At 40.0% G+C, this 13,692-nt stretch overlaps 1 protein-coding gene across 3 annotated transcripts in view; it reads right to left on the bottom strand.

Moving 5' to 3' along the window:
* STX7 (syntaxin 7) overlaps window positions 1-13,692 on the bottom strand; it is a 32,072-nt gene extending 18,380 nt beyond the window's left edge. For 2 of the 3 annotated variants that reach the window (XM_080616915.1, XM_080616913.1), the window contains exons 1-2: window positions 13,577-13,692; window positions 6,776-6,929 (exon numbers count right to left, since the gene is read on the bottom strand). In XM_080616915.1, coding sequence (XP_080473041.1) covers window positions 6,776-6,857 — 82 coding nt within the window. In that variant the 5' untranslated portion in view covers window positions 6,858-6,929; window positions 13,577-13,692. The remainder of the gene's footprint in view (window positions 1-6,775; window positions 6,930-13,576) is intronic. The other variant, XM_080616914.1, reaches the window with a different exon arrangement.

Here is a 13,692-nt window from a genome sequence, read left to right as displayed (position 1 = left end):
ATGAAAATGATACATGATTCTGCAGTAAACAGTAACTGCACAAACATCATAAACCCAACCCACCTACATGAAGAAAGCTGGTTTTTTAAAGAGGTCAGATCACTAATACAGGAAGCTAACTCAGGAACTCTTTAGTCTCCACCTTGCCCAGACTAGTTAACTAAGGCAATGCAAAAGTGTAGGATAAGGAAAAAAATCTGCCCACACTGACATAGATAGCAGGCTGAGGTGCACATGGAAGACCCACATTTCACTCTATTCTGCTGCTAGCATCAATAAATCCCTGTCCCTCTTGTGCAGTGTCACCCACATAAGACATTGTTTCATATGTCAACTTCCACAGAAACAAAATATTTTTAACAAACAAGACAAAACACCAAAAAACATTAACAGCACTCTCTAAATTCATTAAAAATAATAATAAAAAAAAATCTGTGAGGCATACTACCTTAAGAATATATGCCACTTTATGCAGTACAAAGCCCTTAGGAACAGCATGCAAATAATTTTCAGAAATAGTTTATTTCTAAAAGAACTGTGGGCTTCATGACCTCACCTCATTCAGAAAGACCCGAAATACCAGAATTTCTCCTCCTATTATACTCCATATATAAATTATGACTTGCGCATGTAGCAGATTCAAGTTCAATTCCTCAGCATTAAAAACCTAGAAAATGGAATATGGAGGACCATAAGCGGGTTCTTAAGACACCTAATTAACCAGCCTTTTCCAGGTCTTACTGAAATTTTATTCTAAATCCAAGAAACCCTCCTGACAACAGCTACAATAATAACAAAAGATTTGTTCCAACCAGTGTGTTCCCACAGTTAAATTCTAGTTAACTGCAGCTGGCAATATCATTGTTAAAAGTCTCAAACTCTGCTTTAAGCCTATTTGCTTTAAAACCACACTTGTACAAAACCGCACTTTAAATATAGACAAAACAGAATTTTGCTTTCATATGGGTTCAGATTTCAACACCTCAGTGATTCCATTTACTTGTCACTCTCCCATTTGTATCCTTCTCTAGTTAAAGAATTATCATGTGAATCTGTTGGTGTTACAAACACAGTGGCAGACATAGGTTTTCACCAATTTCAGCCTGTTGTAGCTGAATGTTTTAGCTACCTATCAGGCTTAAACCACAATAAAAAGGCACATATCAGAACTCTAATATTCTTCAGGGCTTACTCTATGCTTACAATTTTCTATAGTTGCATAAAATGAAAGGGAAAGTCACATGATTAAGTAATTCAACTCCCATTTTAACATCCAGTGAAAATACTGGCTTATATTATTATGCAACAGAAATTGGACTAACTCACTGTTACATGGCACAGTGATCTCTGCTGGCTGAAGCTGACCTTCTAGGAATGTGCTTTATATGAATTGACATTTGTGCTACCTCAATGAACAAAAAGTCAGCAGAAAGCATGAGTCCTTACGAAAAAGAATCTTTCAAAGCCAGGCAGATTCCCCATAGCCATATATGGATTGTGGCTACTGAATTATATGTATTTATTTATTTAATCTTGCAGTATGCAAAGCATATGTTTCTCCAGCTGGGCTGATTTTCAGTGTGCTTGAACAAGCCAAATCTATCACTGACCTTGCCAATAGTGAGCAAGGGTAGATTATGCCATTCTTACTGACTTCACTACCATCACTGCACAAAATCTTGCCACAATCTTTATAAACTGGAGGAGCTGGGAAGGAAGAGGTAGGAAGGGAATATGGATGCCTCACTTCAGTTAGCATAGTTTCTATAACTTTGAGTACAATTAGAAAAGCAGAAATCTCTAAAACTTAAAGACTGGGTGTACTTTATCCAAGCCAGACTTTGTTCTGTGTTTCCAAGCAAAAAACAGCATTCTAAACTGTTTCTAAATCAAAGCTCCCAAAGATTGGCTTAAGATGTCAGTGGAGGAATGATAGTTACCTTAGTTACCTATCTAGGTTGTAGTGTTCTTACTTTCTTCAGGGACTGCACTGAATGACATATGCAGTAGCTACAAAGAAAATATTACGAGCAAAGCAAAACAAAGGTATATAAGTCTGCTTCCTCAATGACCCCTGCACGGGAGAAAGACTAGAGAAGTAATATGTGGGGGGAGCTAAAACCACGGCTGGTTATTTCCTCTTGCACTTTCTGTCAGAGGCACAAATTAAATCTTTCCAGCTAGGCAGGAAGCCCCTACTCCTCTAACCATATCCTACAACTGTGGAGTTGTTCCTGCAGATGAACGCAATTCCCATTTTGCTGCCTCTTCGGGACATCTTTTTAAACAAAATGCTTTCCCTTGTTTTGCCTCACACAGAGAATCTATTCTACAAAATGCAGAAAACTGTCAGATTTCAACGAACTGCTCCCCTTCATCTTCACAGTTGTAAGAAGTCTGAAATTAGCATTTTTAAAGCTTCTCAATTGGGCTTTTTGTTTGCTTTACTTATTCTACTTTCATCTTTTCCATCTGTTGAAAGATCAGATATCCTATTGTACAATTTGTTACATGTGCTTCAAGAAGAGGAGGAGGAAAAAAACATAGAAAAAAAAAAGTGGACTCATACTCTTATCCTACTAGGCATATCCCTAGTATGACAAATTAACATGCCTGGTAGAAATACAGATTTGTAAGCAGGCAGGACTTGTTTTGCTAAATTAAAAAATATTTAAAATTATATATATTTTTTTTTCCTAGCTAATCTTGTTTCTGTGCATCACACTCATTCCACTCATTCCCTGTCTATTCAGTTCCTGTAAACAGGAGACCAAAAAGCAATATTTCAAGGAAATACTGAAGCAAGGCTTTGAGACTTCTCTCATGTTAATTGCAACTGCCATTAAGCTGCCACATAAGTGAAAGTGCAACGTATGAAACCCAGTCCTGAAACTACTGCTCCTTCAATAAATACTGATTAAAACACCTTGATAATAAGTTCTCCATCTGAAAGCCCAGGCAGGTTGAAGCGCTACACCCTGTGTCAGTCTCTATATTTCTGCCCTTCATATTCAGAAAGTTAGTGACAAACCTGAGCCATCTTTAAATTCATATTTCAAAAGTCCAATACAACGTGTGTGATCTTATTTTATAATCAGATAAAAGATAAGCCTGGAATGAGAATTACACTTACTTTGGATCAGATTCCAGACAGACTTTCAAACCTTAATCATAAGTTTTGTCCTAGTAAGATAGAAATTTAGCAGATGCCTAAGTCTAAGAGGTGACAAAGCTCATTATACACTTCTTTGGTTTTATTATTTAAATCTGAAGTTTCCCTAGCTGTTTGCAGATCTGCTTCTCATCACTGTTAACCCAGACCCGAAACCAAACCAGTGAGACATGGCTTGCAGGCATCACTGACCTCACCAAGCTTCAGCACACAACACTGCAACTCATTCAAGCATATGTGATTCAGGCTCCCCAGGTTTTACAACACTGCTCAAAGACAGTCACATGGATTCTTTAAAAATGCTAGCATTGAGTCTGAGAGTCTAATTGTCCTTCTCCTGCCTGAGGCCTGTTGCTCTACGATGGATGTTAAGAATTGCCTTAAGTTTTGCAATTTCAGCTGCTCAATGGAACACTTTCAACGAAAGTCATGGAAAAATGCTCCACAGACTAGTTCCCTAAATCTCAGCTCAGAAGTGTTGCTGATAAAACATGAGTTTCAGGCTGAGGAAAGTAGACTCCATTCCCTAGATGTTGCTAAGTGATGTTATAAGCACTTACTTGTGCAGAAATGCTGGAAACACAAGTGGTCTACTGATGCTTGTTTAAAGAACAGCTGAAAGAACCTTCTTTTCATAGAATGCTCTGGGTTTGAGATGCCAAACATACATAGCTGCCCTCCTGGCTTAAATTTCCAAGAGAACTCCAGTGCAGACAACAGTGTATGCTGCTTCCCATTAGCTAGCAGTTATATTGTCAAAGTCCGAAGAATGCCCCGCCAACAGCTTCTCCTCCAAAGAAACTCTTAACAGCCCACTAGAGCTAGCACTGTAGTAGTCCACCAGCACTTCAGGCAAGGCAGAAGCAATTTACAACTCTTAATGTATCTTCAACATAACAATCAACTGCATGATTGGATCAACAAACAGATCAATAAAATCTGCTCTTGAAAGTTAAAAGGGTGCTAAGCTATCCCAGCTGCTACCAGATACACATATATAGGTCCACTCCATTAACACAGAATAACCCAAAAGAAAAACACTATCTTGCAACTGATTTAATTCTGGAAACGGAGTGCTAAACCAGCATAGAGATGAGCTTTGCTTGTCAATCAGTTACAGTGGGTACTCAAACTAGGAAATAAAAGTATTAATACAACAGCAGTGTCACAGTATTAAATGTGAGATATTTAATATATATATTTAATCTTGTATGTGTATGGCATATTAAAAACAGAATCAGAAAAAAACCCAGATCAAATGTATTACTTGGAGGGTGTGTGTGTGTAGTAATTCAACCTTGAAGAAATGCTATGGTAAAGATTGTTGTTCCGACCAATGCTACTTCCTATAAAACTCTGGTGTATTATGAAACCTCAGCAGCACAGTGTTGTCTAATATAGGAAGTTGTTCTTTATTTCTCCCAAAAGTTAAAGGGCCAGCTTCTAGCTGGAAAAGCCAGCTTTCAACTAATCTGTATTTCACCTATATCTCTGTAGTGGTATTCACAGTTTGCTTGCATATTAGAAGTGTGAATTAGATTTGAGGGCCCCCCTGAAATGGTTTGGTGATTTGAAATGAAACTTTCTCACTCTGAAAACAAGTGTATCTACACAATGCCAGGTTAACAAAGAAAATTTCAAATGTGTTGAGGCATCTCACAGATCCTAAGCATTTCTGGACAGAAGTGCAAAATCAAATGCTTAAAAAGAAAAACATGGATTTTGGGTCAAGACGCCTGCTTCTTTCCCTATTCCTTCCTAATCAAGATCATAAATTGCAGTCTAAGAGACACCCGCTCAGCAGCTGACTAGAAATATAGGTCCCCTAAGCTTGTAGGTTTGTCCTCATTCGACCTAGAAGCTCCCACAGCTCACACCTTCCACCAGGAAGGTGGACAGGTACTATATATATATATATATATATATATATATGTACTATATCTATATACAGGTACTATATATATACACAAAATAGCTAGAAAAGTGTACATAAGCCCTTAGAGAGCTCAGTCTAAGAAACATGTCCAGCATATTGATAGGATTCAGATCCTCATTCTACCAGAAGGGAATGGACTACAAGAACAACTGAGTGGTTACAGTTCAGTAAGGTCTACAGAAAAGCAAGGGATGGAATTCAGCTGTGTACACCTACCTGTCCTAGAAAAGTGCTTGGTTGGAGCTTCTGAAGGCAAAGCTACTGTTTCTAAAGCTATGCAGCAGTGAAGCCAACAGAGATTTGGACTTGGGTCTTGGAATGGCAGAAGCACCTGTCTACTGCTCAGACTTCTCAACTTTAAAAAAGAAAGGAGAGCAGGACTGCAGGTCACTCCTGTGGCACATCTCTTCTTATCCACACCTGGGCAGCTTGCTTTTAGTACATCTTGTTTGTCACAAGGGGATGGAGACAGAGAAGTAGGAGATGAGATGGAAGATGCAGGATGAGACTAAGGACTACCTGGTTAATTACGTTCAGCAACTCTCTTCGCAGTGCTCCAATTTTAACCTCTGATTTCATTTTATGTTTTCACCTGACAACTTAGATTTCTTTTTCACACTTTGAAGTCTCAATGTCTGTTATAGGTTGGCAGGTGCCCGGAACACTGAGTTAATTAACTGAGCAGATTCTACAAAATAAAGTGAAAGGGCTTTTTACGGAGCCAGTTTGTTAATTTTTAGGTTGAAGAAATACAATCCTCATGTACAGAAGTGTTTCAATAAAGCAAAATTGCAATTTTGATTCCCATCTGTTGAGATTTAAATTCTTTCTGGAAGAAAATATAAAACGTAGCTGGAAAAACAGGCAAAACCCAACTATGCCATTTGTCTGTGCTACAAATACTAACTCCTAGAACATGTCTGCAAAACAAAGACCGAAGTTTTTATTAATACTGACTTAACTGATCAGAAGTTTTAATAATAAAATACCCATTTCTGCATGCACACCATATCCTGCACAACATTAAAAATATGCATGTCAAAACCTAACCATATGCTGTTCATGGCTAGCACCCTTCTGATGAACAATATACTCTGTGTGATTTGAGACAAAATTGTATTTTCTTTACACACATATATGAAAAACATAATAGAAAATTGAAGGAAAAGAAAAAGGACTGAAAACCCTAGCAGCCTAATTTAACTCTAACTTGAGCACCCCTATAAAGTATTGAAATTTACACAATCTTATTTACATCTCTAACATCTACTTCCAAGGGTAAGCTGCAAGGTCACAGTTTCTATTCCTGCTAAACAGTTCAACCTACAGCAAATATTTGATGCAATCCTTGCTCAGCAAACATCTCAACCTACCATCTTAAGGTGCCACATAACTGGCCAGAGCAAGACTGGGTTATTACCAGCAGCCATCTTACTAATTATTTATTCATTTAGTAAATACAGAGTGATCTTGTACTTCACCAGGATAGATCACACTTAACCATACGGACAAAAGACTGGATCTGCTTCATGGGGTGACACAAAAGTATCAAATGAGCAAATGAGGTCAAAGAGTGAATTCCCATGAATGAATCTTAGAAACTAACCTCGAACAGGGCACACCACCATTATTAACTTTCATATAAAACATGCATAAATGCAACTTACAGCATTGTGTGATCTTCTGGATGTTAGAAGTTATGCGTTGGGCTAGTTGATTAGGATCCCCAAAACCCGCACCGTACGACATGGCTGAGTAGATTTGCTCTCAAGATCATTCACGACAGGAACAAGTCAGACAGTCTCCACCTATTAAGGACACCTAACACCCCCCCCCCCAGAAAACAGAATTATGTATTGGTCATTGGTTTACAAATGTCTCCATCATCATAATGAAGAATGCATAGGAAAAGATTACAGAAAACTCCAGATACTAATGTTTACCCTCTCAAAAAACACAGTACTTCAAAGGCAGAATTAAGAGGAAAACTCCTTAAAGTATTAAATAAGAATATTATGTCCTTTTTGAATTGCATCTGCTGCCATTCCTGAAAAAAGATGAATGTTTAATCTCTCAATACCAAACCCTCTGATGAATTACATCCCAAACCAATTATATGGTTATTTCCATACCATGAATCACTTAGCCCATCAAAATAACCTGGCATATATAAACTGCTGAGGGGGAAAAAACAAATAACAAAAACCAGCAAACCAGCAGATATTGCACAAGGTGTCAGAATGAAGGAGACACCCAGTTCCCTCTAAACACCAATCATTTGCATCAACTTCAGCTTTAGTTGTAATCTGGTTTCATCTGAATTCTACGAACTGCCACTTTATCCTGTTTCAGCTGCCATGTTTCTCAATATGAATTAATTTTTCAACAACCTGAGTATAAAAATGCATTTTTAGGGCTGGTTTTTGCACACAGAACTATCACACCTTATCCAAAAAGATCAAAATCTGACCACACAAATACTCACAAATACACTTGCCCTAAAAGCACATAACTACTAAAGATGTCCTAGCCTGGTTTCCATTCATGCAGATCAAATTTCAGCATAAACTAGATATTGTAAAGATACTGTAAATCCAAATTAACAAAACAGCTTAGTATGCTCTTGCAAGTCAAAAGTAGCAATTTATCTGTTCTGCAATAAGAATGCAGACTAATTAAGCACATGTGTATGCAACAGAATCCCAAAATTTCAACCAGGCTGTGCTTAGTCTTAAATTTATCTTTTCCACTCCCCTGCACATCACCTTCATGGGTTTAACATTTTAACTTCACCAGTTCTCCACACTTCTACTGTTAAACTCAAACCACCTGCCTTTCAAGCAATGTCCTCTTCTCCTGGCCTGTCAGCTTCTGGTTAACAGACACTGCTACAACTCCAGTTACAGGGAAAGAGAGAGAAAGCGCATCTAAATGTTTACACAGAAAAGAAGGAAATGAAAAGGCCAACTGATTTGTCAAGTATGATACCAGCTCTGCTACAGTTTGCAAACTCAAGCCCTTACAATTTAAAAAAAAAAGAAATAACAACCCAAAACACACCACAATTAACAGCCATTGCTGCCAAATATTATTTTCTTTCACCTTCGGAAATGCCTGTATTAATACAGTACAGCAACATCTTGGTTGTTTAAAACATGACTGTTTTCATCTCTTCATGATATGATCTCCAGTGGAGGTGCCAAGACATTGCATTAGCTGGATACATCCCACCAGAATTTCACAAGGGGTGTCACTGCAGAGGTCAGGCTCATCCCTGCTGCCCTGCAGGTTCCATTACCTATGCTGGATGAACAAGCTGCTGGTACTATAAAGACAAACCCTGAAAGATTTTGACATGGCTGCTCCCAAACCCTACCTAGAGTCTTCAGATGCTGAAGTGTGTTCCCTAAAAATGAAAAACCTGACTGCAGATGACTGTTTAAATATATATATACATACATATATAAATACAGGGAGCGTATTTGCACTCTTACACATACTTGCTGCACAACTGCCTGTGAGTCATGCTAGCTTTCTGCAGTATCGCTTCCTGTCTTTGTACCACATGCATATTCAAGTTACTTTGCATCGCAGACTAAAGTCTGAAGTCAGCCAGCCAGCCTAAATCCCACTTATCTGGCCCAAGGGTGGCATATCAACCCTTAATCTTTTTGGAGACTGTAGGTAATACTGAGTCGAGTTTGTATTGTAAGATGAAACCCATGCAAACTTTAACAGCAAATAAAATGGCTCTATGCCTTAGTGTATTGGCTGAGTATGGAAATTCTATCAACTTAGTAGAAAACACATTCATAGGCATAAAATAAAAATAAGAACAAACCTAAAAGAAGTTAGTTTGAAAAAGATTTCTCAGAACTGTTGACATTGTTTCTTTCAAAAGGTATGACTATCTCTTAACACCTTGGTATCATGCTATCTACAAAGTCAGCACTGGCTAAAAATACTTCTTAGCTTAATATAATATTTAATGTTAAAAGTTAAACATTAAAATGCACCTGCCGGGAGAAAAGACAGCAAAAGACCAAATTACTTTGTGTAGGATGGCTACAGAACTAACTGAAATGTTCCTTCACAATTGTCTTTACTCTCTTCATGTTTGCATTCACTAGACAGCTGCCTGCAACACTGTTCTCCGCAACAGAATTACAATCAACAGAATATTTCATCCAAGTCTTGACAAAAACAGTGATTGACTTTTTGTTTTGCAGATTTCTACAGCTGACCATAAGAACCTTTAAGCAAGTTATACTGCACTATACTGACAAATGTACAGTTTGTACAATACCTGAGACTAAGCTTTTCAACTTTCTAGCTACACAGTTGGGCAGCCAAACACAACACATAAGGAGAGGATGTTCACATAATAGATTGCAAAGTCCATGGGGTTATAGTTTAGCTTTTTGTCTGTACATGTAGATCCCTGTAATTGTTGACACAATTCTTTGTATCAACACACATATTTCAGTTGAGGTTGATAGTAAATTCATAGGATAGCAGTGTAAATTCACAGCTGTTCTACTCTATACAAATTCTTCCTCCAGCAATGCCATTTCCAAGTATGCTAATAATGCAGGCTGGTGACAGGCTAAGCTACTGGTCTGGAGAACAGACAGAAAGAGAGGTAAGGGGTCAGCCATCAGCTCTCATCACTTCCCAGTCTTTACCACAAACTCCCCAAGTCAAGAAAAACCAAACTGAACAGTCCAAAGAGAAAGAAAATTTTGTATCTTTTAAAAAATTTATTTTATTTATTTTTTAAACAGGAAGTGTGAACTTCTTCATTCTAGTTCTGAGAGCAACACGGGCATCTGAAATGAACACCCTATGTCCACTCACACACCCTTTGCTAGTTACTGCTGAGTTACTCAAACATCAACATGTTTTCTAGAAAGTGTCTGTCAGACTTGGAAAAAAAAATCCACTTTTCCCTTGGCTACGTCCAGTCAGATCATTGCTGAATGCAGAGATAAGAAAGTGAGAACTCCACAACTGATGAGCTCCCCAGTACATTTCTTGAAAACTCCATCAGGACAAAGGGATGCAACATGGCAAGTGCAGTACGTTAGACCTCAGCTGCAGTCATCTAAGTATCTCGCAGGCTCCAGTCAGATACCATTAATAACCATCCAATCTATTTTGTATTTTCTTATTTAGATATTCTAAGAGTTTTCCTTCTACAAATCTAGCCTATATACATTAGGGTAAGAACCCTTAAACTTACCATTTAAGCTATGTTTTAGCATCAGGACTTAGAAATGTTTACATGGATCCTTAACTTCACAGAAAGCAAAAAGTACAAGCTGCATTCCATAGAAATGCCTGAAAATTTAAATCTGATCTGAATTAGGATCTTATGCCTTTAAATATCTACAGACAAGTCATGGGGCTTTCTTGTACGTCATTAATATTTTATTTTTTTTTTCTAAATAAAGGTCACAGAAACAAAGCTTCTCCCAAACAACTCCTGAATGTGACTTCCTTTGTAAACTACTGCCAAAAAACAAAAAAAGGGCAAGATGTTTCGGGCAAGGTGAAACAAAGACATAAATGATAAGCTGCTGAAAAGTCCTGCGGGAAAAAAAAATGCAGCCAGTCACAATGTTAGCTACACAAAATTTGTATCATGGTAACAGCCATGATTAGTAAGATTTCTGCAATGCAACACTGCTCAACCTATTTCGTCTCAGTAGGTTTTATCACCCAAATACTGAGATGAGACAAGGTGCATCTACAGAGTGACCTATGGCACCTATCTAAGGCAACCCGAACACATTACCATCTTCAGACAGCAGCATCTGCTCTTGATTTTAGCAGTAACTTTGCAGCAGGTAAAATTAATCTTTAAAAGAAAATTAAAACAAACAAACAAACAAAAAAGTCTTGTAATAAAGGGTAGACTGGATGCAGGAAGTACTCTCTGCTCCAGCACTTGAGGGATACTCAGAACCAACTCATAGCAACTGACTTAGTAATACAGAGGTGAGTATTAAATCTGTCATTATTTTCTCTAATGGGGATGAGGGAGGTTAAGTTTTTTCTCTGAATTTATCTATTTTTCCCCCCTTTTATTAGGCTAAAATATTTAGAGACAGAGATTGTATTTTCCACTTTGTACTTTTACAGCTTCTAATGTGCTAGAATCCTGGTCCACTGCCCTAGAGCAGGCTGGGGCTTCCATAATACAAAATCAACTGTGGAGCATAATAGACATGCAAACAAAATAGCAGTAAAACTAAGCCCTTCCTGTCTTCTTAAAAAAAAGGCTCCAGAATTTCTTTTATCATCTAGTTTCAGGTAGAAGACAAATCCATATAGGGTAGTGAAAAGCAAGCGAAGTTGATTTAAAACTCCGTTTGCTCTACTGCAGCAACACTAACTTAAGAGATGTCAAAAGGTATTTTTCTATTGCATTCTGCCCAATTCCCTCAGCCTTGCCACATTAGTAATGCTGAAAAATACCAAAACCAAGGTATGCTGCGTAATGGCTAGAAGTACTTTTTTCTTAGAAGGTAAACAAACAAAAAAATTTGAATGTGCCACTGGTCAGTGTTTTAGTAATTTTCCCCAGAAACAATTCTGTTTAATGCAGTGGCATTCAAGACTGACCAGTGTGGCAAACTAAAATACAGAAGCCTGAAATATATTAGGCCTAAGACATCACCACTGCACAGCATATATGGCTAAAAGAAGAATATGCTTATCATTATCTGATTCGCCGACACTGACACTTATAATGAACTAGGTGAAGGAAGCACATAGCTTTCACAAGCCTAACAGAACATACTAGTTCTCTGGGAAGTACCTTATGTAAGGGAATTATACTTCCTAGGAGCGCACAAAGCATTTAAAGGCCTGACAGTGAAGCAGGAATATGAAAATGAACACTAGAACTACTGGGGAGAGGAGAAACCAAAGGGCTAAAAATTGGACCCAAAATGAGTGTTTTGAAATGCCAAGTTTCTTTTATAGAATCATAGAATGGTCTGGGGTGGAAGGGACTTCAAAGATCATCTAGCTCCAACCCCCCTGCCATGGGCAGACACCTTCCACAAGCAGAGACACCTTCCACTAGATTAGGTTGCTCAACGCAAGCTTTTGCAGCTGGGAGACAAATAGCATCTCCTTGTTGGATTAGAACTCCAGAACATCTAGCATGCTATGTGTTCACACTGAAATCCCCCTAACAGCAGCTTGTTCACTTTGAACCAAATGCTCAGATCAAGTACACAGAGGGAGAAGTTCTTTGCACAAAATCTGACTGCGCTGGATGCTTAGTCTCTCTGAGGCCTGCCAGGATACTAATGACTACATACAGTTCATGGTCACTTCCCCGCCCTGCCTTCCCCCCCGAAAAGTTTCACTTCAATATAACCCACCAAGAAGAGTGCTACTTAATATTCTGATATAAGACTACAAGAGACGCCTTCATGAATGGAACACAACTATAGTTTATAACAATGCCACCATTTAGCATCACTTTCTTCTAACTTTAACATATTTTAACTTTTTTCCCTCCTGTTTCCTTCTTTTTTATTAACAGGATTCACACAAACTCTCAGAAGGGCTGCACTGCTAGCAAAGTGCACGCCTTGATGATGATGGGTAAACAGGGCTCTGCTCAGTCTGTCAGCATGGCTCTCTGCCTTTGCATGGCTTGCTCATCAGTGGAGGGGATCACAACGCAGAAGCATATCGCTTCCAGCAAAGTATCCTGGGGCTCTATCACTGAGCTGTAATTAAGGTGTAAAGCAGAGTGAAACCTTCCACTTCCTTCTACAGTCTGAAGAAGCGGCCGTTCCTGATGCAGCAGAGAGTATTTCACCAGCAAAGCAGTGACAACGCAGGGCCAGTGGCCTGACACACCAGACCCAGGCTCGCTATTTACACTGGTGATTTTTACGATCTCCCTTCCTCCTGCTGATATGCTAGTCTCACCTCGGATCTGGAATAGCAGGGAGGGCGTTTCAACATGGCGAAGGTGGCCATCCTACCCTACAATTCCATATAAAATGCCGTAAAAGACCCGGCCACAGGCCCCGAGTCTCTCCCCGGAGCATCACGGGCAGCGGCAAGCCTAAAGCCATGCTATCAGGTGCATGTCACCGGACGGGTGTGGGGGGAACCCGGGCGCTGGTGACACAAGCGGCCGCACTCCAAAGCCACGCCCGCCCCGCAGTCCCGGCCCTGCCCGCCCCGCTCGCCCGCAGCCGCCCCGCTCTCCCCAGGCCGGACGGCAGCACCGGGCCGTGAGTGAGGAGGGTGGCGGCCCCGAACCTAGTGAGGTTCCGCGGGGCCCTTCGGCCCCGTCCACCGCCCTCCCAGAGACCCCCCCCAGCTGGCAACCCCTCCCGAGTGGGCAGACACCGCCCCGACCCCCCCTCCTTCCCTCCCTCCGAGCGCGCACCAAGCACCCCCCGTAGCTGCAGCAGAGCTCTCGCTGCTCTTACCCAGCCCCGGCGAACCTGGACCCGGCGAGCGCTCCTGACGGCAACAGGGCGGGGACAAGCCCCGACCCCTGCCAGCAGTGACGGCGGAGGCTTGGGGAGGCGGGGCCGCACCGCGG

The sequence above is a fragment of the Psittacula echo genome (assembly GCF_963264785.1).
Source record: "Psittacula echo genome assembly, chromosome: 4".
NCBI classification, from domain to species: domain Eukaryota; kingdom Metazoa; phylum Chordata; class Aves; order Psittaciformes; family Psittacidae; genus Psittacula; species Psittacula echo.
Note: the sequence above shows the minus strand (reverse complement) of the source record. Positions and strands in the feature narration are given on the sequence as shown.